This window comes from Botryllus schlosseri, chromosome 14 (assembly GCF_051294905.1).
Source record: "Botryllus schlosseri isolate E-star chromosome 14, Bs_hap1, whole genome shotgun sequence".
Taxonomy (NCBI): domain Eukaryota; kingdom Metazoa; phylum Chordata; class Ascidiacea; order Stolidobranchia; family Styelidae; genus Botryllus; species Botryllus schlosseri.
Genome location: NC_137249.1, coordinates 20889127 through 20914058, shown reverse-complemented (window position 1 = coordinate 20914058; position 24932 = coordinate 20889127). Strand labels below are relative to the sequence as shown.

The following is a 24932-nucleotide window of genomic DNA, read 5'->3' as shown; positions in this document are numbered from 1 at the left end:
CGAAGATACTTCAGTTGAGAAAACCTCAATGCCCGCAGCTAAATCATTTTCCGTGCCTCTTCGTGATGGCATTCGTTTTTCGGTCGTCGTTGTGTCAGGGGCATCTCTTGCTTATGCCCTGTGGAAATGGCTAAACAGTGATGATGGATCGTGCAATAAAAAGGCGAAGAGAAAGAACATCCCTCCTGGATTAGTAAATACTGGGAACACATGCTTCATGAATGTTCTCTTGCAGGTAAAATTTCTATTTACCATTGATAATTTTCTGCTCCTCTCTCCTCTAATGCTTGCCAAGATGGTGAGTTCTAATCAAGTAAAATGAAGTATAATAAAGAGAAATGAACAGGATTGGCTTTGTAAACGACCTCCATCTCTATCTTCATCAAGTTATTTGATAGCGTCATCTTGGCCATTGTGTTTTTTTTATATATCCTGGCGTTATAACATATGTTTGTGGACATGGGATATTTGCGCTAATCCACAGACATCTTGTTGCCATCGTGTGGCTTTTTAAAATTACAAAATTAAGACGCAATGCTGATAATGATTCTTAATTACTTTCAAAACTTCTTGGAAATCGTTGATCACAGTTCATATTTCACTCGACATTTCTTTTCAGTGCTTACTTTACTTTTTCAGTCTTTTGCCGGAACCTCCACATTTATATCATGGAACAAAAGTTTCTCGTCGCTCGTGGAGACAGAGGATAGAAAATATTTAGCCAGCACTCTACAAGAAGTAGTGGACGTCATTAATGGGGAAGTGGAAACTGAATTTTGCTACGAGTGAGTTGGGATTGTATGATTGATGGCCCAAACTCTTTTGTGTTACGGTAATCGCTGATTTTCAAAGCCCTTCGAAACTGCTGCAAGCAATGGCGGGTCGCGGTTGGTTGATTTCTTCTGAAGAGCAAGATTCTCACGAGTTCTTCCACGCTCTTATGACGACAATGAATGAAGAATATCTACATTTCTGCAGAAGTGACAAACTCTTTGATTTCGCCAATTTAAAAGGTTTTCATTTCCATGTCATGTTTCGCTTAGCACAGGGCTTCCTAACCTTTTTTACGCTGTGTGCCCCTGTGGAAATTTATCAAAAATTGATTACCCCCTAGATCCCTAGTAAATGGGACTTGCTATTTTGGTCATCTTGGTTTTACAATCTGGCATCATCAGTCGTTATGTAGAAAATCTGCAATATAGGAATTGTGTTGATACGGATAGCCAGCGAAGCAGCAAACAAAATCGTGCGATTCCTGCCCTGGCTATCAGTAATATGATAAGAAGTGATGAACTACTGTATAAATAATATTATATGAATTGGATGATTTCGGTCGGGGGCAAGCATTTTCTGAAGATAGTCTTGGTCCATAATGTACTTTTTCTCTAAATTTAGAATTATGCAAGTTACCTACAAAAAGAAGGACGTACCTTGGTGATATTGGTCGTCAAACTCACAATTCTCGATACGATCCGCCCTTTCATGGCTCTCTCGCCTCTGCACTTCAATGTCAGACTTGCGGCTTCTTGAATCCTGTGCGGTGAGTTCAATCCATGAGCATTGGGCACTTGATGTGTATGTATTAATGTATTCGGATTAGGGTTAGGTTATGGTATGGATTAGGAGCCGCCACGAATTCACTGGTAGGCTAACCCATCACATACGGTGATATTGAATAAATAGTATTGCTTACTTGATGCGGTCCGATTCCAATTTAGGATCTCAAATTAACACCACATGTCACATACAATCAATTTTCAGCTACAATTATTGAGGTATGACTTCGCAGTGAGCATTCTATTTAAATTGAGGTCATCAATTCTGCACAGTGTTACGATCTTGCTGCAACTAGGACCTCAAGTCTGACCCAGAAATTGTTTCAGAATAGCGTGTTCAAGGACCCAAAGCGCCATTTATTTGATTTCTGTCCAAGAAACCTGAATAAAAATGTGTTTTATATTTTAGATGCGACGGTTTCGACAGTGTTAGTCTGCCTTTGGGAAATTCACTGTTATCTAACGTGAGCTTGATGGATTGCTTGAAGAAATTTATGACCGCTGAAATTATACAAGGCGTAGACTGTGAGAACTGTGGGCGTACGCTTTACGCAAAAGGTGAGTTTAACTAAATAAGCAGAATCATATTTCATATCCGATACAGTTATCCAACAAATATATATGCAAGTCAGCTTTTGATATCAGCACTGTAACAGTCCATGTAAATATGAATTGAATCTAGAACAGCGGATACTAACCTTTCTAACCCCAAATTTTTGCCGGGTTTGACCAGGCCCAGGCAAACAGTAAACATGTTCTAAAAATATTCCTCTGTAGATTTGATGGCAGCCTGCATATTGTCGAACATTGTTTTCATTCCACAGTAGTCACATTATACTGTTTTTCTGAACGTTATAAAGAGTTCTTCTCTTTTTATTAGAAAAAGAATCAGATAACATCTGCACGAACCCTGAACAGTCCTCCAGTCTGATGTCAACTGTACGCCAACCCGTCAGTGCTCACACTCGTGCAACATTTAGCAAGTTACTGCATGGTGGAGAATCTCAAAATAGTTTTGAAAAAAAGAAGAACAATTGGATTTCCGATTCAAAACACTCTAATGGTGCCAACCCCCCTGCACTGCTACGCTGCGATATGCCGAGACGTTGTGTGAAAAGGACTTTTAAAAGACATTTATATTTCGCCAAACTACCTCAGTGTCTCTGCGTTCATTTGCAACGTCTGGTATGGGTTGGTGGCAATCCGGTGAAGGTCACAAATTATGTCCATTTTCCCGAAGTACTGGACGTTTCGTCATTCACATATAATGTGGGACTTCTGCATGGTGGCATCTCTTCGAAGCGTAATGGGATGTCTGCAGACTCACTAGCACCGAAAGTTGATACAAGGTATGTTGTGGCCTATACCAGTGTTTCTCAAACTTTGGAGCGTAACCCAAATGAGAGATTGATTTACATCTCGCGACCCAAGCTTTACGCATCGAACAATATGCATTTTGAATCTTTGTATGCTACATTTGCCGTGCAATAGACATGATGACAACACGATTCATTATACAAAAGTCATCAATTCAGTGAGGTTCCGTCACTGAAAGTTCTCATTCATAGTATTTTAATACATATCGTACTTTTTTGTTTTGTGCACTATCTGCCTTTTCACTGTTTCACAAGCATACTTCATAGGCCCACAAGAACGACATTGTCAGTTGTAGAAAATCAATAATCAGACACTTATGGGAGTGCCAGGAAATATAAGTCCGGTACAAATTTCAACATTCGTCAGCAAATACTTCAACATCGAAGTAAATACTGGCTCGTTTTGTTGAAGCCCATGACATCAAATTTGTGACAATGCTCATTTTCCTAGTGAGCAAACTTACTCTGTTCTTGTTCATGTCAGAACTAGAGGATTTCGGTAAAATCCAAATTTTGTAGATTATTAAATGATCAAAAGTTGTTTAAAGGAATAAAAACCTAGTATGTCTGCTATTTGACCTGGTATGCTGCTGACGAAGAATTGCAAACTGATCATGAAGACTCGATATCTCCTTTTTGATTGTTTAACTCTCACGTTTTTCATTTTCTTTCAGATCATATACGCTACCTCATCCTTGCAAGAAACAAATGTATCGTTTGACTTCGGTGATAATCCACGTTGGCGACTGGAGATTCAGCGGACATTTCTTCGCTTACATTCGTCGCAAAAACTCGGATCACCAGTCTGAGTATGTGATGTAACACATGTGCAGCTTCTATGCGATCAAATTGAGTGTTGTTCTTGACTGGTCTGATAAGGAATCCATTTATGAAATGTGATTAAGGTCATGGCTGTACAATACTGGGTCCCAGCCCTAATTTGGATCACTATACCCAGACGTGGTTAAAATAGTCCGCATTGGCCATTTACAAAACTGCTTCAAGTAGAGGTAGAAAATGAAGGTTTGAAATCTAGTTGATTAGTTTGAAAAAGTAGATTTGGTCAAGAGGTGGCATACTTTTGGCTATTTAATACTTTTGATGGAATTGCTAAGTCCATCTCAGTGACTAACGCAATACGACACTTTAGTGAGAAAAGTTGTTAATCTATTTTCTGCTCACCAGTGATCACGATCACCCCTGAATAATGGTAATCATATCTTCGAAATCCTGTATTAGTTTTCGAGCCTATTTATGTATAGTGTCACTATCTATTTTGAAAAGGTCTCTTGTTATTGTATCATCAAGTCTATTAATTTTCCTGAAATATGCTTATTGGTTTTTAGATGGATCTTCACTTCCGATACTTTGATAAGGAAAGCTTCGCGGGATGAGGTGTTTTCTAGTCGTGCATACATGCTTTTTTACGAAAGAATCAATGACGATGATCACTTGAATTGTGCACGATGAGTCGCTAATAGAATAATATGTGGCAAGAATTGTATGAATTGAGTTTAGTGATATTTTTGTAGGCGTGCTACTGACCATTCTAGTCTAGTGACAGATCTGATAGCAGCCTATGAGGGTTCTGATAGCAGCCTATGAGGGTTTTCTTCACCAGATTCATTGCAGGCCCAGAGATTGGCGTTCTCTCCGGACTTGCCTATGAGGGTTCTGATAGCAGCCTATGAGGGTTTTCTTCACCAGATTCATTGCAGGCCCAGAGATTGGCGTTCTCTCCGGACTTGATTATTCCAGCTACTTCGGCTATTGGATATACATAGTGCTCGCCATGCTCACCCTTGCTGACTACATAAAGACTGCAATGGCCACCAATCTGTCTAGATTAGTGGTTTTCAAACCTTTTTAGACACGCCTGCCTTCATCGTGATATTAAAAAGAGCAACCAGAATGCTAGCAATCCCAACGGATAGTTTTATGGCATTGAAGGTTATTGCTGTTGATGAGAGAATTCTGAGATAGGAAATTCGGACAGTATACGAAGCAATAACCATAAAATGAGGGTCAATCACGCTGTGCGTGAAATTTTTTCAAGTTAACTGAAGCTTCGCACCCCCCTTCAGATGCTTTCACGCCCCCCCAGTTTAAGAACCACTGATCTAGATAAATACTCCAGCTTACCAACTATTAAAAGCGATTTCTTGGTATAATATTAGCATTCAAGTCAAGCAAAATAACGAAAAAGCAATGTTCAAGAAATTAAAATTGTACTACTGACACAAGTTTTCAAACAAAAAACACAAAAGATACTCAAATCTTAAGCCTGTGGGAGCCTAATTGAAAATAAACAACTGCCAAAGTGCACAGAAATTGTTTACATTTCAAAGAACACGTTTCGGACCATCAATACTCACCTGAAACGTGAAACACTAAACTACCATGAAAAGAAATAGCAAACTGCAATAACTAAAAATTGAATCGAAGGTTTGAAAAGGCATTCGTGATAGTACCGATAGGACAGACTCAAGTTGCATCTTTCGAGAAAACTGCAGAATGGTATATTTTGAATTGATGTCATGGTCATCCACTCATGTTCTCGTCTCTCATATTTGCAGGTATGGTGCATTCTTCATGTTTTTGATGTCACACTGGATAGAATCTGTAAACGTGAATTTCGTGAGTATTTAACTAACGATACCAGAATCAAAATGAAACACACAACTGCTGAAGCTACGGAGAGAGAGTTACGAAATGCAACTGCATCTATAAAAATTTTCAATTGAAGCCAAATCTAGAACATTACAATATAAGTAGCCTTACTTACTCACTGGAATTCTTAATGCTGAGCATTTGAGTGAAACCTTGAGGACTGAAACTAATTACAAATGTAGGAAGCAGCTAATAGAGCTAAATTAGAGCTGATTATAGTATGATGCATCGCATCATTTTATATTCTTTGGGTATCGAGTTGAATGCGTAAGAAAATTGAATGATCATGGGTTGTGATTAAAAGATTTTGGGCATGATTTCACTCAAGACACGAAATGTGATTTAGCAGTACATTACCGTTCAACAGTGGAATTTTGAACTGGGTAGATCATTTTCATTGATGCAGTAACGATTAGGCAAGATAATGGATGCACTCAGAAGCAATCAAAGCAACTAAGGTACAAGTAGCTGTTTCCTAAGCATTCCAAATAGTAGCAAAAAACAAATGTTTTGAAAAGTAAATACAGTTAATCGTGAAGAACGTACTTTCAGATGACACAAAACATTGTGCAAGATAATTCTATATGAGGCATGACCAAGACAAAATATGGTTGTAAGTGGCAAGTGCTACAAACACATGTTAATACAGAGGTCTAAAAACAAAATAACTCTGGGTATCGTACTTTTAACACAAGAGAGTACTTAGTTTGTCTCCTGACAATCTGTCATGGTCTTGTGAATATGTTGCTTGAGAATAATGAACATGCTGTAGGTGAGCTCACCAAGGCATGAAATTCAAAATAACATTACAATTTTCTTGTAGTTATATGTCTGAGTGATGTAGCTCATTGGTTTCTCAACCTTTTTGACGTCGTGGACCGTTTAAACTTAAAAACAAATTTTGCAGACCGATGAACCTTCAAGAAAATAAATCAAGTTTCTAGGATGTGAAGCTTATGAAGTCTTGTTAAAGACCACTAACTTGATTGAGATTATTCAGTATCTTTTGAAAGAAATGCGACTTAGCTGTTTGCTGTAGCTCTATCACACGTCCAAGTGTAGCTTTTTGCACTGCCGGAATTTAACGACGTTTGTTTAAAAGTCTCAGTAGTCTTGAACGCTCCATTACTACACCGTGCGGAAAAATACGTTACAAACATCTGAATCAATTTAAACTTTGATGTTTTGTTTCTCTGATAAATGACCAAGCGTCCGAGTATTGGCAGTTTGGAATTGAGATATAAAATTATAACCAGAGTATATTTTGGCAAACCGGCTGGAAACTCACTACGGACTGGTGGTTGAGAACAGCTGGCATAACTAACCAAAAAAATACATTCTAATCCAGTCAGAATGATGTATAAAGTACTGTATCACGTATACCTGATCCATATCCTCCTGCAACTCAATAATCAATAGCCCAGCCATTTTCCTCCATAAAATTATCAATAACTTCGCTAATGGCAAGGTTCGGAATTAAATCGTCGGCCGTCAGTTTTTGCCTGGTGACGGGATCGAAATGGCCGACTCTCTGCAAATGCTCTTCGATATCCTTTCGGTCGTAAGTGATTCCACTGGGCGTGATCACGGGATCTTTCATGATCTCAAAGCTGATCTTTCCGCACAGGTAATCCGGCACCTGTCTCGTTTTTCTTCGATCGTCGATTTCGGCGAAGATATGCTGAAGCTCGCTCTTTCGTTCTTCGAATTTGCGATTGATCCGATCGCGATCTTCATCGGCTATAGCGCCTTGCAGCTGTCTCTCTTTGTCTTTTTTCATTAATTGATTTATATACGACTCTAATTCAGTCTCTTTTGCGATTCTTTCCTTTTCTAACTTGTCCCAACGTTTTTTCTTCGTAATTCTCAGCGTCGCTGTAATATCGTCGCCGAAATTCAGTTTTTGTTGCTTCGCAAGGCTGTTGGCTTTGTGAAGGTGGCTTATCGCTTCATCGTAGTTACCCATCTCCGAGTATGCGTGACCCATAAAAAAAAGTCCTTTCACTGACTGCGGATCGTGCTCGAGCGCAGTTTTACAATCGTCGATCGTTTTCTGCCACTGGCCCAGTTTGATTTGACACAGTGCTCGATTAGTGAAAAATACGGCATTGTTCGAGTTTTTGCTGATCGCTTTCGTGTAAAGCTTGATGGCTTCCTCGTACTTTTTCTGCGAAAACATACGATTCCCCTCCAACTTGAATTGTAACGCCGCCATAATGAATTAGAAATATCTGAATGAGAACAACACAAAATTATATAGGGGTCCACAACATCGTTTATCACAGGAAAAAAATATCGATCTTAATAGCAAGTACAATAACGATCATGCGGACAACTCTCAGCTGATCAAAACGATACAGACATGTTGCAATATAATCAATACTGATAATATTACGACGATCGATTATTATTGGTGACTTCAACATAAATATGCATGAAAACAATGACAGCTGCATTAAAATGCAATGAATTCGGTAGCGCATCACTCAAATTTTCATTTTATTACAGTATTACTAATATCTTCCATGCCAAATGATCTCTCATCACAGATCAGCAAGGTTACAATAATTCTCATTATGGCATTGCAAGGCTAGCACCAAAAAAGTCATTGTGTGACCATTAGGTATACAACCCAAACTAATCAAGCTTTCAGTTTTTCACACTCCAAATTGATGACAGCAAAGACTATGGAAACGATGCTAAAAGAAATGCATTTGACTAAAGTCAGTCAAGATTCTTTTCAGCATTTATGATTGCTGATTACCACAAAATATCAATGCTTGCAATTACCACATCGAAAAAGGATTGGACATTACGACCACAATATGCTATCACACGTCAAATGAAAATGAAATGACCAACGACAATGTGGCATTATTGCAACATTGTCAACAAATAATGCTGATTTGAAAAATAGGATGAGTATAATTTATCAAACAATGACATGTAAAGATCTCCTTCAGCAGGCGATTGAATCATTTCCAACATGCCCTCGATGTGTTGTCCTTCGGCGCGGTATATTTGGTTCATGGACGGCAATTTCTTGAGGTTAGCGAGACTTATGTGTAGTTTCTTGGACATCTCCTCATCACTGGGCTGGATACTGCACACAGAATTTAGAATGAAATGTGTGAGAATGCGTATCGACAAACGGAAACCCATTGATAATTGTGACGCTCTTCCAATACCGAGAGATCCCAATATTCCCGATTTAACCCGATCAACGCTCCATTGCTCGAATACCGGGATCAAGATGCCGAGATTCTCAGCGACAAAGTGATTATTTGATTGTTCGTTTGTGTGCAAAATGTCCTTCTCTATCTGATGATATATCTTGAAGAGGTAAGCAAGGAACAGCATAATTTTGCTTTCGTATTCGTGTTTTGGATTCAATTTCGAGACCCACCCCACCATCAAGTGTCCCAGACCTTGCAATGAAATCTTTTCCTTTGCATTAACATTTTGAGTGCTATCGAAAAGATTTTGAGCCGACGCCAACAGCGAAAACCCGCAACAATTTGACAAGCAGCTCTCAAGAAAAGAAGCTTGCGGAAATCTACCATATTCCAGCAATGTATGCCGCAACGATGTCCACAGGGTTAGATCAGTATTTTCAGTAACTCTTCCAGCAAAATTTGAAACCGATTCGGTATATTTGATGCAGTTGGTGAACGAATGTTCAGAAACTGTTGATAAAACTCGGCCGTCAGAAATAACATGGAAACATGCTGATAAATTGCACATCAGTACCAGATGCACAAAGGCATTTCGATCGCAAGTGTCAGAACTTTCCGTCTTGCCAGAGTCTAAAATGAGACCATCAAGAAATTTGATCACAACTGTAACAACAATATCTTGAAGGTTTGGCCTGAATTTTGAAAAAATCTTCCATAATTCTGAGTACAAGTCCATCAGTGATGTCTCGATCACTGTGGTGTCATACTTTACAATCAGCAAAATACTTTTCAACAACTGCTCCACCAAGACTGCCGTTACATCTTCTAGCAATGTCATATCGGACTGTGTCAGACTTTTTGAAGCATTCCTTATCATAGTTCCCAGGCAGCGTACGAAGGACTGTCTTTTCATCCAAATTGTCTGCATTATAATTTGGTTATCTTGAAAGCTTTTCCACAAAGATAAGTCAAATGAGTCAAAAAGAGGAATTCCTGAGGCAATTTGAAATAATTTATAAACTGAAAAACTAGGAGATTGTAGCCGAGTATCGGATGGAATCCAGACACAACATCGGGCATGGTATCGGTCAGTAGTTATATTGGCCAGTAACTCAAATTCCTCATATCCTATCAAATGCCAGGGAAAGTCTGCGGCTGATGACATCAAACTTTTCAGATCATGGTACGGATTCAACCGTGTTTCGTCAGAACACAGAAACAGTAAAATCTGCAAAAAGTAGCTGAGAAGCTCGCCAGTGTGTTCCACCCATTGTGCATCCCCGTCATTGGTCTTGCACATTTCGATAATACCAACCCAATTGATCATCGGTAACATATGGCAAAGATAATGCATTACACAACCCGCGTTGGTGTGACAAAGTTGCACCATTTTGTCGAGATCTGCCAAATTCGGAATAAAACTGTCCCATGGGATGTCGCCAATTATCGATTGATAACAACTAACAATGTATTCTGGTACGATTTCATCGCTACTTACAAGAGTGTTCTCCAAATAGAATGACCAAAGAGTGGAGACACATTGCGGAATGTCCCACATGTTCATGGCACATATCTCATTCACCAACGACGTGATGGCATTAAGGATGGGTGTCGCAAAATTTTGTTCTTCTGATAACCACGGTATACAGACATTATCACATCCATCATACTGCATCACAGAAATCCAGGGGGAAAATAGCGGTAGGATTCGGTCATTGATTAGTACATGATTAGCCATGCACTGTGTGTGACCTGCGCTTCTCATTTTATCATTGAACCCAATCTCGAAGATAATCAAATTGCGCATCAGCGTTGCCAAGGACGAGATGTATTGCTGCCACGAGCCAAACAGACTGACTTGAGTGTTTTTACGCTCGTCAGAGAAAAACACTGCAATATGTTTCACACACATATCGACACATTCGTAAGAAATCTGCACCGGTCCCGATATCGTGGTGAGAGTAAGGATATCAGGGTCAATAACGGCATTCCAGGCCTTTGGATCAATCTTCTTTTCCTTGCTCGCGTTGAGCAACAAACGAACGCATTCAAAGAACACTTTGTCAGTGGAATGCTTCACTAATATGCTGAGATGAGTGATGAAAACTTCTTGGATGGCAGAAGTGGATAATTGCATCGAGAATGATTTGGTGAGACTCGCTCTTTGCGTGACAGCTGGAGTTGAAACAAATTGGAATTTCAATCCGTTAATAATGGATTCCAGCAACGAAACCCGTTCTGAATTCGGAGGGTTGTAATCCGTACACCAACTTTCAAGATCGAATTTCGTGATCAACACAAACAAAACATCACAGTTTTCACCTTTAGCGGACGCCTCAACGATTCGTCGGTACATTTGCGCAAAAATCGCAGTGTCAAATTCGTTATGCAAGCCGCTACCGCCGATTACATTCCGGCATGAGCTACCGGGTGAAAAGTGAGAAGACAGAACAGCAGCCATTTCAGGTCTTTTCAGCATTTGCTCCAGTAACGGAACCGCCTGATCTGGCTGACCGAAAATGAAATTTTGTCCCAACAGGTCGACTGAGGTTAAAAGCAAGTGTCTTGTGGGCGGATATGTCCACCGTTCGTCAGAGTTTAAATCGGCTAGTTCAAAGAACAAATTCGCCCCGCATCTCATCAGTTTGTGTCGCTCCTCATCGGACTGCATTTGATTTTTCAATTTTTCAACCAAAGCCTGCGCTACTGTCAATAAATGAACCGCCGAAAATCCGAAATCTTCAGAAGACGCTTCGCTGGATATAGTCGTGACACAGTCGCGATACTTGACACGGTTGTTTTTCAAGCGCTCCGACGCAACTTCATTGAGAGTCTTCTCCTGAAAACGAAGCTGCACTTGCGAAGGACCCGCACACGAGTGCGTAGGAGAAAACGCAGACTGGCATTCAATCTTTATCAACCTTCTCTGCTCTTCGTTGCTGTACAGATCCGGCAGCATCTCAATGTAATCATGGTCTAACACGTCGAGTTTGGTTTTAGAATCAGTAAAATACCGAGCGTGTGTGAGAGAGCTCTTAATGTCGCTTTTGATACTGTCGCATAGAGCTTCTGGCTGAGATGAAGTCAACTGGTCTACAAGAATTGGAAAGCTGAATCCGGTAGAAGACTGATCGAGAATGATAGGGGGCTCAAATTGCTTCAGAATATGATTTATTTTTGAATTATTTCCGGCCTGGCTGGACGACGGTAACGATGATGGCATGCCTTTCTGCTTTTCAGAGAGTGTGTCGACTGCATACTTAAACATGCGTTGGATTTCATTGGTGATGGTGTCGAAATTGACAAATTGCAACCACAGAGATTGACTGCGAGTACGGACGGCAGCAAGCAGATCAGATCGGTAATGAGACGGAAGTGACGGCAAATACAAATTACTGTCGTGAAGTTTATCCTCATCCAGCCAGAGTTCGAAAGTTCGATACAAATCTTCCAATTTCTTCTCAACACAAAATTTACTCTTGTTGATTGCACCCGTGCTTAAAGAAGAAAACTTTGATTTCAATTTGCGAAGAAGATCAGAATCTTGGGGAGAAGTGAAAAATCTCACCCCCCAACTTGACCCGGTGCTTTGATTAATAAATATATATCTCTGAAAAAACTTTTGACATAGTACCGGTAAAATTGCATGGTCATCAGGAGCCAGTAATATTAAATGAATCCAACGGTATATCGTGAGCGGTAAAGTCGCTGGCTTGATGCCGAGATTCAAAGACAGTACCGCTTTCTTCACGGACGACTGCACTGAATTTGTATTCACAAGTGTTATAATAGATGTCCAAAGATGGATTTCATTTTCGTATCGTTCTTCAGCACACAGAACATAGTAACTTAGATACAGGAAACTTGAAGGCAGATTGGGAAGAAACGATAAGATGCCACTCGAATTTTCAGCACCGACGTAAGTCAGAATCGAGGAGATGACGGAGCGATTTTGATGCTTTGGAGATGATCTATTCTTCTGAGCCTGGATTAGATCAAGCTGTTTGGAATAGATTATCTCTTGTAGCACATAATTACATTCGGGAGAGGATGTGAACGCGCACTTCAAGAGGAAATCCAGCATTATCATCATATTAGTTCCTTCCCACCACGATGGAATATTCAAGATTAGTTTCAGCCAATAACTCAGCACGTGCTCGTTGTTTTGCCCGTGTAAGTTTTCTGCAATGAGACCCATCAACAGTTGCAAGTGTTGCGGTACCACGAGTTCGGATTGTACAATTTTGCTTGCGATATTCCCTATGACACTTTCTTCAGAAGCCAAACATAATTGGAGGGCATCAATAAATGCAGTATTGATGGAGAGATCAATATTCCCATTCAAAAACATTTTGACAATGGTTGCTAAGCAACATATGGATGCGTCTTTGTAAGCACTTCCAGCTAATACCTTTAGCAACGGAATTCCATGTTGGAGAAAGACATTGAGACTGTGACCAACGTTAGTCATCATTATGGCAATGTAGCAAGCTTCGGGGTTTTGATCGGATATCGACTTTGGCAATATCACAACATCGTTACAGTCAATCAATGGGGCTGGCTTGTCAAGATATTCAAATGTCTCTGAGCATTTCAAATGGTCACGATTGAGTTTTAATCTCAATAGAACATCCCAAATCCAACTTTGGATGCTGTTATCAATTGTCAGAGATGTACGCACTGCGTGAGCGATACGAGACACTTTATCAATACCTTTCAAGACAACCCCACTTTCCTTTGTATCAAATTCGTGCAATGTCCTAATCTCCAGCAGTACCATTGCAATGTCGCAGTGCAATTTGTGAGGGAGAAACAAAAATCCATCATCAGTTTTACCGTAATTCAAACTTTTCAGTATGATCGGAACCAATTTACCGAAAACAGGTGGTGTTGTGTTGTCGAGCATCCATAGCCGCAACATCTCCAAATCTTCCTTGACAGGCACCCATCGATTATAAGGTAAATCAGAGACAGCGTAGAACGCTTGCAGTGACATTTCCTCGCTGTGCATGTTAACATGGTGCAATATCGTCGATATCACAAAGGGATGTGAAACAGCCAAACTGTACAGCAATTCTCTGCCCATTTTGCAACAAATATCCTGCGTCGATGCGTACACAAACGATATTGTATACAGATCGGTGGCAATTATGTTAACAAGGTGATGCTCGGTATTTGGCTGCGAGCATGCCAGATTGCAAAATGTTGTTAACAAATACACTATTTCATTTTCCGGCATTGACGAAAGGTGATCTTCGAACGCCAACTTAGTGTCTGAATCTTGAACAAAATCGGCCCATTCCTGTCGTGAGTATTGGGTAGTTACCAAGTGATCGACTTCAACTCGTGAACCCGCCGGAACGTTCATCAAGACATACATCGTTTCGGCAGCCTTGATCGACACATCTTTGAACGGCAGATCGGCAAGAAATTGATAAACTCCAAGTTGAGCGACGGACAGAAGTCTCTCCACACAACGCTTGACGAATTCATCAAATTCTGTTTGCAGTCGCTCATGGGAGTGTGGCTGCGGGCAGTTTACGACTTTCAACTGATAAAAATTCCAATACTCCGCAATTAATATCACGATGTTTCTCAATGTCTGTCCGATTCTACGAACTAGCTGCTTGTACTTGGGAGTTCCAAGAGTCGCCAAGCCTTCTCCGAGGATATCACACATGACATCGCAACACGCGATCACATACAAGAACTTATTGCTGTTAACATCCTTTTCTTTGAAAGTATAGCACCCTTGATCGTTCATTTCCAGGCATAATATCTCCGACAACATTCTTTCAAACGGTACTTGTTGGTATAATGACACCATGTCACTTTCTCGAGGTAAAACGTGCCACTGGCTTCCGACGCCTTTGAGATATTCACCGGAATCCTCCACAAATATCCAGTCATTGCTCTCGTCATTGACGCTCTTGATTTTACCAAGCGATTTGGACTCCCGTAAAAACTTTCCACGTCCTTTGGGAGCACGTAAAATCAGGAGGAGAAGGTATATGATGTGATCTATGAAGAATTTTTGATCACGCCAATCTTGTAGGGATTCTGGAAACGTGATTTGGACAAGGCAAGACGCCCATGACTGCATGTTGGGGGGTGACCGGATGACATGATTTACTATGAATTGTTCCTCGCCAGCCAGATGCTGATAGCCACTTTCTTTTGTAAGTTTGTAAAGTAGACACACCAATTGGTTACCCCAAGCTTTTAGATACTCCAAAAACGGCTCATTTCCATCATCGTCTTTCCTGATAAACTTGAAAATGGTGTTGATGCACTGCCGGACGACGTCAATGGACTCGTCGGCTAATTTAACAAGTATGCTGGACTTGGCGGTATCAGAATTCTGAGCCTGCTTTCTCATATGATACTCGGCGTTGGCAGAAACATTGCATAAAAACTGCACACATTGGAGTTGTGCTAAAGTTTTCGTGTATAATGCCAGAGTGCCATCTTCAGTGGCCAAACGTTGGTTGTCAACGAGAGCAAACTTCAGATCCGACGCAATCTGCTCATTGAAACTACAAGTATTGTATCGATGTACAGTGGAAACTTTGTATTGATCCTGACAGTAGCCTTCTGCTTTGATCTGTTCGGGTTTCGTATCAAACACTTTTTGACACAGACCATGAATCACACGGCTTTTTTCCTCTATATCAATCCCTAGTTTGATTACAGTCTCTGATGCTTTCTCCAAGACTTTCAGCAGACGCTCAAAGATCAAATCTACGTTATCAGAGTTTTCAATGAACTGATCGGCGTACAGTTCACTTCTTTCTAGAAGAGGGTTGTAGTAAAATGACCCAAGCTCACGCAGGTTAAATGGTACTTGATCTTCACGGCTGACATTGATGGAGTCGAGATATCTCCCAGACTGTTGGTTTTCATTCGCGAATTCCCAGTCTTCTCCCTGATAGGGAAGCAAAATGTTCCCAACAATATCGGGTTCTTCTTCATATTCAACGTCGCTAAAGTTGAGTTCCGGCTCCTCCATTATCCAAAAAAGAATTTTCCTTCAATGCACTTTTCACATTAGCTTAGATGTGGCTGGTTAGGTGAGGTAGTTCGTCATGTATAGCCTACTGCCTTTTATTTTATAACGCCTGGTTATGGAAGAAGAAATGGACAAAACATTAATGCAGAATCCAATCATCATTGTAGTGGTCAAAAACACATAGGAGATAATTAAAATGAATTATTAATGGTAATACAATCCACCGAATTGAGTTCATGTGAGCCTAGTAAGAGATAAACGACAACACTGACAGAGCGATGTTAGGCTTCAGATGAACGGCGAGCGACTAGCCATTCCTCAAATTCATACCGGTATGACTACTAAGAAACAAATATATATATATATATACAGTGCATTGGTTTTGACAAAGGAATTGTATGATTTGTTCATGTTATCTCTTGATCATTTGTCACTTCACTGACCACAAAGAATTGACCAAAACACTCCAGAGCAAAATTAGGAGATTGGTAATTTCTGGAACTCATTAACTGACTGATGAGACTTTATTTGATCCTGACGTAATGATACTAATGTCATTTCCTATAATATTAGTCCTTTTTCAATCTTTTCACACCAATTAACAATGAATTATATCATGACAGTAATAGTAGCCTATACAAGTATAGTACAAAATAGTATTTCAGTCGATGGTAAGATATGCCGAAGTTTCAATAGGTGTAGGCCTATCCTATCAAGTGGAATATTGTCTAGCCAGGCCAACACTAAGGTTTTCAAGATTCTTGCTGCAATGTTATATTGTAGTATATCGTAGCAAGCTAACATCTAGCCCATGTTAAAAATAGACACCGAGCTATACAAACGGACCAACATATAATCGATCAGAAAATGGCAGCATAGAATATGATCATAGGTTTATAATAACCCGGGGACCATTAAAACATATTGTGCCTCATAGCGCATACAATTTCTTTCAGGATCACTGATAATGATAAGAATCATTATTCATGTTGTCAGATTCATCAGTTCAAGCCCGAGTTGAGCAAATCGCACAAGTATATATATATATAGAGAGAATTCTTTTATTTGTCAACCATGAAATATAGTATAGGTAATATCCACAAACATTCATGTCCAATAGTATACATTTTTTTAAATATTTTCCTAGCTATATTTTACACGGTATAGACTGGGAGACCCGATATGACCGAAGTCTTCTAGGCCGGAGTCACCCAAGCATATTGGCAGTATTAATGATAATATGAATCAATTTATTCTCTCAGTCAAGTAGCACAGCAAAGAGTAACAAAATAAACAAAAGTAAATAAAAGACAGCAACACTAGTGAACGGTTGCGGTTACCATATCTGAATATCTCACAATATATAACCTATATAGAAGATGGAGAAGTCAGTTCGTATTGCGAAATGGATCATGACATGATTAGTGATAATCACATTAACACAGATATACCTAGCACTATAGAGGTAACACTAGTGTTTTGAAAATATAACATTTCTATAAATAAACGAACTAACGATACCCTTTATGTGCTACCCTATATTTCATAGTAAACGTAAACATATACTTTCACTGTTTCAATTTCAGAATTCCCCAATTCTTATTATATAAAACTATATCTCTGTACCTCAATAAACTGCTCGATTTCTCATTCAGATTTCACGAAAGTCGAAAGAAGCTTTCAAGAATTAAAAACCATGTTGCATTTAGACTGCGTCCTTCGTAGTTACGCTCAATGTAGCCGACCCGTAAGATAAGAGCATAAAACATCGCAGGTTGCAAATGGTTTACCTCACAATCACAGGCCCTTACTATCCTCCAATCGTTACAAGTCAATGGAATTACAGCGGCGATGTTACCAGAGTAAAACAAAATCACGAAATAATAACAAACTGAAACAACAATGATCGATCATCAATTGATCATTGATATGCTGTATTTATGGTAGGCCTAAGTTCATTGATGCATATAACCACTAATCAATCAATATAATCGAGGGATTATATTTTCATCTGCCCACTACAGTCACATAATGTAGAATTCGATATACAAGACACAAACAATGTACAATGCGATAATACACAATGCGATGTAATGAACAGATTGGAAGATGCCGAACGACCAGTTGAGGTCACTAAAACTGGTCTCCAACTCGACCTTATAATGCCCGATACCACTGTTCTTTTTCAATGTTATTCTCTATTTCGCGGCGCTTTCTTGCTCTTTTTATTCTCCTTGTGAGTGCGCTCTTTCATCTGGCCTTTTTGTGGTGTTAGTCTTTTATTCATCGGTCCTTTTTATACGCAATTTCTTCGTTCTTTATTCTTTCGTTGTTCATCCTACGGAAAACTATATCATAAATGCTAGTTAGCCCTCTAGTTTATCGAATCACGACCTGACATATCGATCTCGCCTTACGACACATGCCACCTTTTTAGCACTTCTCCTTTTATATTATGTTCTTTTACTTTTCTTTCAGTGTGCATGCCTCCTCTTTACATCGCCTAGGCCAGAGGTGGGCATTTGGGCAACCTTTTTGCTATTCACGGCCACACTTATGTAGCATACAGCCGCATTCCAGCATATGACCGTAATGAATTAACCGGACCCCAAATACTCATGTTAAACTGTCCAGTGTCCATGTCCATTTCCGGTGAACTCAGGACAAATCTTGCGGGGGAGATAGAAACAAGCGCCCATCAAGCAGACAGACCTGGTTGGATTCCCGCCTGAGGTTTATCTTCGCTCCTCTTCCCCCGCCGTTGCCGCTCTTGCGGGAAGAAAAAGACCCGACGAAGAAAGCCCTCACAAGGAATGGAAAGAACTAGTTTAAAAAGTTTTTAAAAACAGACCAAACATCGAAAAAGAACTGTGACACATCGGGCACTCTAGGCCGAGGTGGATGTTAGAGTACAGGATTGCTACTGATGCGTGTCGTTCATGACATCGCATGGTGTCTTATCGCATTGAGTGTGACTTGTTCAGATGAAAAATATAACCCAGCGATGTTAAGTTATATCAGCTTACTAAGCGCACCGAAATCGCATCCTGTCATGTTATGAATAATTACTGGGATTAGTCATGGTCGCGCCAAGCGCGAAAAAAATGTCAGTTTTACGAATCAATTTCGTCATTGATATTAGTAGTTTCACACTGTCAAATGATGGCACATCTTCGGGTGAGCAAATTGGTATTGGTCACATTGTTGCATGCTGTTGTTTCTTGGCCTCCCATCAGGATTGGCGTTATATAGTGGAAAGACATTGGAATCGCTCAAACATACCAGAAACAAATTTCTTTCGTGATAAGCACACGATTCCAAGTTGGTATTTGTATATGGGGCGCATCATTTTCCTCTGCTGTTCACTTCTAATTTGGGGCTCGGATTGCAAAGGACGCTACTATATTAAAATCGAAAAATGATGTCACAATAAATAGGGCGCAGCTCGAAGAAAATTGATAGATTAATTAGAATCAACCGAAAATTCGGGAGTCAATTTACACGTCGACTGCCTCCAACACATACTAATTGAACTACGTGTCGACGGCCCCACGGCGCACAGGTGCAAAAAGTCCCTTCTACCGCCGCAGGCTGCCCACCCCTTGCATAGGCCAAGGTGGGATGTCTGATTCCAAAACTAAACTCTCAAAGTCGCTTCGCCACCTTCCTATCTTTTCTTTGTATCGCATTTTGGTGATGGGGTTAGGAAAAGGCAATATAAAGTAGACTAGGCTATTACTAGGCGAATAACTTCAACTCGAAAATTTTCTTCGCGCATGGGGTATTTCGTTTGTAGGTTATTGTTGATTTGAATTTTGGTAGGCTACCATTCGCTCCGACAAAAGGGATCGTGTAGGCTGCATCAGTTACTGAAATGATTTTATAAAAGTGATTCAACCGGTGGGAATTCAATGGTTTCTGGTTGGTAATAGACGCATTTGTTAAACATTATATACAGGATAGTCTACATCTTTGCGGATGAGACACATGCGCGATTACCGTTACATAACTTCACTGCTCTGAAATGTATGAATCGAACATTATTTTGCGTGTTATTCAAAAAAACTCATTTTCGCAAAACAACACCAGAGTTCGCATTGATTGGGAGGTAACTACGTAGTGCTTATTGTAACATCTTTCGTTGAAATGTTCCACGTGTTGAATATCATCTGTTTTCATTACATTTTTCCAATAGCAAGTATAGGCCTACGTGCTATAAACGTCTGGCCAGTTGTTATGGAGGGACATTTTTAAAGGGTATATAGTATAGTTTTGGGTAGTGGGGAATGCACACTGGAAATAAATTTGAAGTGGGGAATGAAGACAAAAAGGATGGGGTCCACTGGTCTATGGCTATTTTCACAATTATTAGAAAATTATTATCACTTGAGGCCATTGGTGTGCGTAGTCCAGGAGTGTGAAACTTGCTGGTGCGAGACTATCAGACACTGGCATTTCGGCACCGGCCGTAAATTACGCCCCAGAACACACCAAGACCAATGACGTTACAGAGCACCGGCGACACCGCATTGCAGGGTTGTAACCAAGTCACAAGGCTGCGAGTCACAAGTCAATCTCATTTTTATAGTTTTGACTAAAGTCAGGTCGAGTCATTTTTAATTCACCCCCGAGTCAAGTCCGAGTCCAAGTCAGCGATCAGAGGGTTGAGTCCGAGTCATGGTATTTTGACTCGAGTCCGAGTCCAAGTCATTGTGTTGACTGCTCAGTTTCCAGTTTAAGTCTTGTTAATCCACGTTTTATAGCTCTGTTTGTTGATATCGAATGGTTTGCATTTATAATATACTAATTTTCCTCACTTTTAGCAGTTTATGGTGGCATTTTCCAGTTCTAGTACCAATAGACGAAATCCCAATGGTGTGGTAACTTTACTATTCTTCGAAATTACATTGAAATGTCGGTCTTGGCTGTCTGAGTTTCAAGTCATATGACTTATGGTTCGAGTCATGCGCAATGACTGGAGTCCAAGTCGAGTCAATACACAGATTGACACGAGTCGAGTCGAGTCATTTTTGAATTTTTCGAAAATGACTCGAGTCAAGTCGAGTCATCAGAAAATCGTGACTCGAGTCTGACTCGAGTCGAGTCATGACTCGAGTCATTACAACCCTGCCGCATTGCGAAGAGAGATCGGTGACGATAAACAGTGATCCTAAAAACATAACACGTGGGGTGAAACCTTCAATATTGATATCTCCAGTCGCTGAAATATTTCCTGTCCACAAAATCTACCGAAGTTGCGTTGAAACTCGGGGTCTGTAACCAGGTTTCGAGGCTGCCTAACAAATTGCTGTGTCGCTCCTTGGTGTACGCGAAACATTTCATGACAGCTAACTGGATAGGAGCGATGGAAAGGTTAGGAAACACTGCTATTACGGTTTTTACTAAATTATTTGCCCTTTTCATTTTACTCTAATTGAAAAGTCGATATATATATATATATATACTAAATTATGAGTAATGATTTTAGGGATTTGAAAACGACTCCCACGTGGAAAACGAACGGTCCAAGAATAGTACTCATACTCAGGGTGAGTATAGGCATATAGATTATAGGGATACCATATGTCCTCTTTTAAGATGATTTGATAGGGCTATCATACGCCTCCTCCTTTTTGACGTTTCGTCCTCCTTTACAGATTTTAGAGCTAAGTGGGTGGGGTGAAATGGGAGTAAATTACGCTAAATAGGAAATTCGTGGATCAAACGTACGTTTTGTTAGTCAACCAATGTAAAGTGTGAAATAAAAACTGTATTGCTGAGGTGAGCCGGTAAGCTGACCTTATTTTAGTCAACCAACCACAATTTCATGGAAAGTTTTCCATTTTACGGGTTTTACTCCAGTATTCTAAGTTTGAAAATTCTGAAAAGTGTTTTCCTTTTCCGATTCCAAAATATGGTAACCCTACAAGTTTTTTCACATAAAAAAAACGAAATATCCTCCAAGGACGCCAAAATGTCCCCTTCTTTCGCAATTCGTCCTTTATTGCGTTGATTGTTAGGCGAGTATACATACCGACAGCCAAGAAAAGTCATATCGCACACAAATACCCGTGGAAAATGGGTTGTTTGTAATGTAATTGACGGTAGGTTGACCGAAAAAATGCTCACCTTTCCTAAATTGGGTGGTTTTAAAACGCGCACTCGGAAAAATGACCTTTCTTGTTTGCTTGGTGATGAGTAAAAGAAAATTGTGACGCCTCCAATTACAATGAAACAAATGCGTATTTTTATCGATGTTTATGAATGACTGTAATTTTGTAACATTTCAACATATGAATTAACGACATTTACTTATTTATTGCCCAGAAATACAGCACAAAAAGAGAGGTGAGGTAGCCTACATGTGATAGGCATAGGCTGCATGGCCAAGCCTCGCCCCAACTGTAGGGTTGCATTTGAAGCAAAAATCAATGTGAAACATAATTGTGAAAATGGTCTAAAAAACCTGTAGTGTAGTATAGGCCTTGGGACGAATTGCACCCCATATAGTGGACGTTTGCGATATGGAATTGTTGTAAACCTCGAAATTATCGACAGTTCCACATGTTAATAGCACAACTGGAGCAGAATGGATGTTCTATATGATAATGACCGGCAATCGCAGAAATGCTGCCTGAGGAAGACAGAAGTCTCAAATCTGTTTCCATGTTGACCCTATATCTTCAGTTATAATCTTTTCGAATCACAACAACGTCAATCCACCGTGAATTCATAATTGAATATTCGTGGCGATATTTGCTTCTGTAAATAAATCGTAGATTTACGGCAAAATTGTCCATTAATGAATCATCGATTGCGCGATAGATGATCTTCACCCCCCAAGAAGTACTATTCTCGATGGTAAAATCTCCAATTTGTGGATTGGGTGTAATGATTCAACAGTTTTCTGTTGTCCCCGACACGATTCTGGCAGATTCAGTACCTATCCTGAACGTTCTTCTTATGGTTGGTGCATGTTCTTGCAATATTGAAAATTGATGCAGCACATGGCCAGACAGTCGAGGCTTTGAGCCAAAAGTGTCAGCAACGCTTTGTAAGAATTGTAACTATGTTAGACATTGTTTATTCATGTGCGAACGGTAATCACGGCTGTATAGCAGCTGCACCCGAAACTCCCGACGTTTGAGGGGTCCCAAAATTAGCGTTTAAATGAACATAAAGTAAAATGTTCGTGGGCACATAGGCGCCAAGACACATTTATGGGGTGGCGGCCACCCCTAACAATTAGATTAAACGCCCGCCGTCTGCGATTTTAAATCATCAGCGCTGTCGATTAACGAGTCTTTGATAGCGCGTAAATGCCAACTATCTAGCATTAACCGATACGCGCGCGAATAATTGAATACGCAACTTCGTCAGCAACGCCCCAATAAGTTGTAATCCGTGATTCAGACAATCGAAGCAATCTCGTTTACGACGTCGATTTCGACACGCTTGCGCTGAGAAACACCATCTTCTCTCTCTTGACCAGAGAAGCGATTTCACGTTCTCTTCTCTTAATTAAATTGTATTTACGCCCATATTCGTTTACGAAATATTTCTCGAGTTATAGTTCCGTGATAGTCTCTTTAATTGGAGGCTTGGAGCGCGAAATAGGACAGTGTGTTTGAGTATGCCTGCGAATTGAAAGTCATTTCTACGCAAAGTGCGCAATTGCGCATATTCATTACTTTAACAAATCTTTGCCATGCCAACTTTAATCGGAAAATGCAACAATGCAGCTCAAACGTCGTTATAATGAGCAAACAATTGTCGCGATGTCAGACTTGGAAGTTCCACGTTGGAACTAGGGATGATGTGAACGTGAGGTTCACGTTCGCGTCAGTGATGAGCGGATAGTGTTTTTCGAGACTCCGAATCCCTCCGACAACTTTAGTGTCTGAGGAAAACTCCGTCCGACTCCGAAGAGTTCAATCCCAGACTCCGAGATACCCCGATGAATCTCGTCAAGTATCCAAAACATAATTAACTACAGACAATGCTCAACGAAAATGCCTTGCTAGATCACTAGGTTAAGATAGCTCCTAGCCAATCATACCATTTTAACCAGCATATCATTAGAGTAGCAAGCATGGTACCCTTGGTTATGTGTTTTGCTAAATAAATGTGATAATATGGTTGGCCTTATAGGGTTAGTATTGTCTACTCTCCAGTCCCTAATTGCAGTGCAGGTGGCAGATTGTTATGCACTTGGCAATCATTTTTGCATGTTACCCATCATATTACAACTTTACGAGGTGTCAACTGTCTGTGTTTTGGTTTGTAATCATAATCAATAGTGTATTCTGGTCAGACCTATCCAAAGATATCGGACACAAAAGTTACAATACTCCGAAATTATCCGAAAAAAATATCTGCAGTAAACTCCGACGCCGCTCCGATTGTCACAAAATCGGCAAAACTCCGCTCCGAATCCACTCCGACTCCGCTCCGATGCTCATCACTGGTTCACGTTCACAAACGAGCCTTGGTAGGTTCTGCACTGTGAACCTTTTTCATATCTTACAATTTTCACTTCATTAGAACATCTTTGGTTGCAATTTATTGCATTTTAACTGCGGGCCACTACATGCATGCCGCTGGCAGCATAAAAAAATCAACACTAAGCAAGCATGCCCCTTGACAATCTCAAAAACTTTACTTGCTTTGTTACAAAAGTCTGCTCGAATATTTAGTGACCGTCTGCTGTGAGCTTGACCCGCTAGCACTCAACATCAAGAGCGAAATACACTACATGTAGGTAGTCAGCGAATGATGCTTATTCAACCAATCAATGAAATAGATATCGTTGTCTGATGAAAAAATCTAGTAGGCGTACGAGATCAATCTTGATTTCATATGTTTATATTGTAACACAAAAACCAAATCCTTGAGATTAGAGTATTGGGTACTGCTGTGTAACTTGTTAACTAGGGTAATATCGGCATAGAGCCCCGTTGTACACTTTCCTCAATATCAACGTATAGCAATACACAGACGCCGAATACATTGTCCGCTCTTGCATGTACCGTTAAGGCGTAAGCTTATATTTCCTTGCAAGTCCTCGTCGGAATGTTGGCAAAGTGACGGAAGATATTGATTTTATGGGATTATTATATCATTTGATTGCCCCATTTGACATATT

At 40.1% G+C, this 24932-nt stretch overlaps 3 protein-coding genes and 1 long non-coding RNA gene across 5 annotated transcripts in view; 1 reads left to right on the top strand and 3 right to left on the bottom strand.

The window, feature by feature from the left end:
• The window catches only part of LOC145455406 (uncharacterized), a 59374-nt gene that overhangs the window by 9308 nt on the left and 25134 nt on the right, over window positions 1–24932 (bottom strand). The gene's annotated exons all lie outside the window — the stretch shown is intronic.
• LOC145455398 (ubiquitin carboxyl-terminal hydrolase 30-like) lies at window positions 29–4436 on the top strand. Its single transcript, XM_080333367.1, has 8 exons — window positions 29–235; window positions 640–785; window positions 853–1013; window positions 1396–1540; window positions 1966–2114; window positions 2437–2905; window positions 3607–3741; window positions 4279–4436. The coding sequence occupies exons 1-8, from the start codon at window positions 29–31 to the stop codon at window positions 4400–4402; spliced, it is 1536 nt and encodes a 511-aa protein (XP_080189493.1). The 3' UTR covers window positions 4403–4436.
• On the bottom strand, window positions 5125–8432 carry LOC145455403 (E3 ubiquitin-protein ligase CHIP-like). Of its 2 annotated transcripts, none has more exons than XM_080333371.1 (2): window positions 6986–8432; window positions 5125–5552 (listed from the first exon to the last, which is right to left on the bottom strand). In XM_080333371.1, the coding sequence occupies exon 1, from the start codon at window positions 7815–7817 to the stop codon at window positions 7008–7010; it is 810 nt and encodes a 269-aa protein (XP_080189497.1). In that variant the 5' UTR covers window positions 7818–8432; the 3' UTR covers window positions 5125–5552; window positions 6986–7007. The 2 variants fall into 2 exon arrangements, with proteins under 2 accessions (XP_080189497.1, XP_080189498.1); XM_080333372.1 differs by having other exon boundaries at window positions 5125–5541.
• On the bottom strand, window positions 8438–17649 carry LOC145455394 (ectopic P granules protein 5 homolog). Its single transcript, XM_080333364.1, has one exon. It carries the CDS (start codon window positions 15785–15787, stop codon window positions 8477–8479), a length of 7311 nt encoding a protein of 2436 aa, XP_080189490.1. The 5' UTR covers window positions 15788–17649; the 3' UTR covers window positions 8438–8476.

Coding starts and splice junctions, on each gene's coding strand:
- LOC145455398 (XM_080333367.1), top strand. CDS start 29: ATGCCCGCAGCTAAATCATTTTCCGTGCCTCTTCGTGATGGCATTCGT. Junction 2,115..2,436: donor GCGTACGCTTTACGCAAAAG/GTGAGTTTAACT, acceptor TCTTTTTATTAG/AAAAAGAATCAGATAACATC. Junction 2,906..3,606: donor GCACCGAAAGTTGATACAAG/GTATGTTGTGGC, acceptor ATTTTCTTTCAG/ATCATATACGCTACCTCATC.
- LOC145455403 (XM_080333371.1), bottom strand. CDS start 7,817: ATGGCGGCGTTACAATTCAAGTTGGAGGGGAATCGTATGTTTTCGCAG.
- LOC145455394 (XM_080333364.1), bottom strand. CDS start 15,787: ATGGAGGAGCCGGAACTCAACTTTAGCGACGTTGAATATGAAGAAGAA.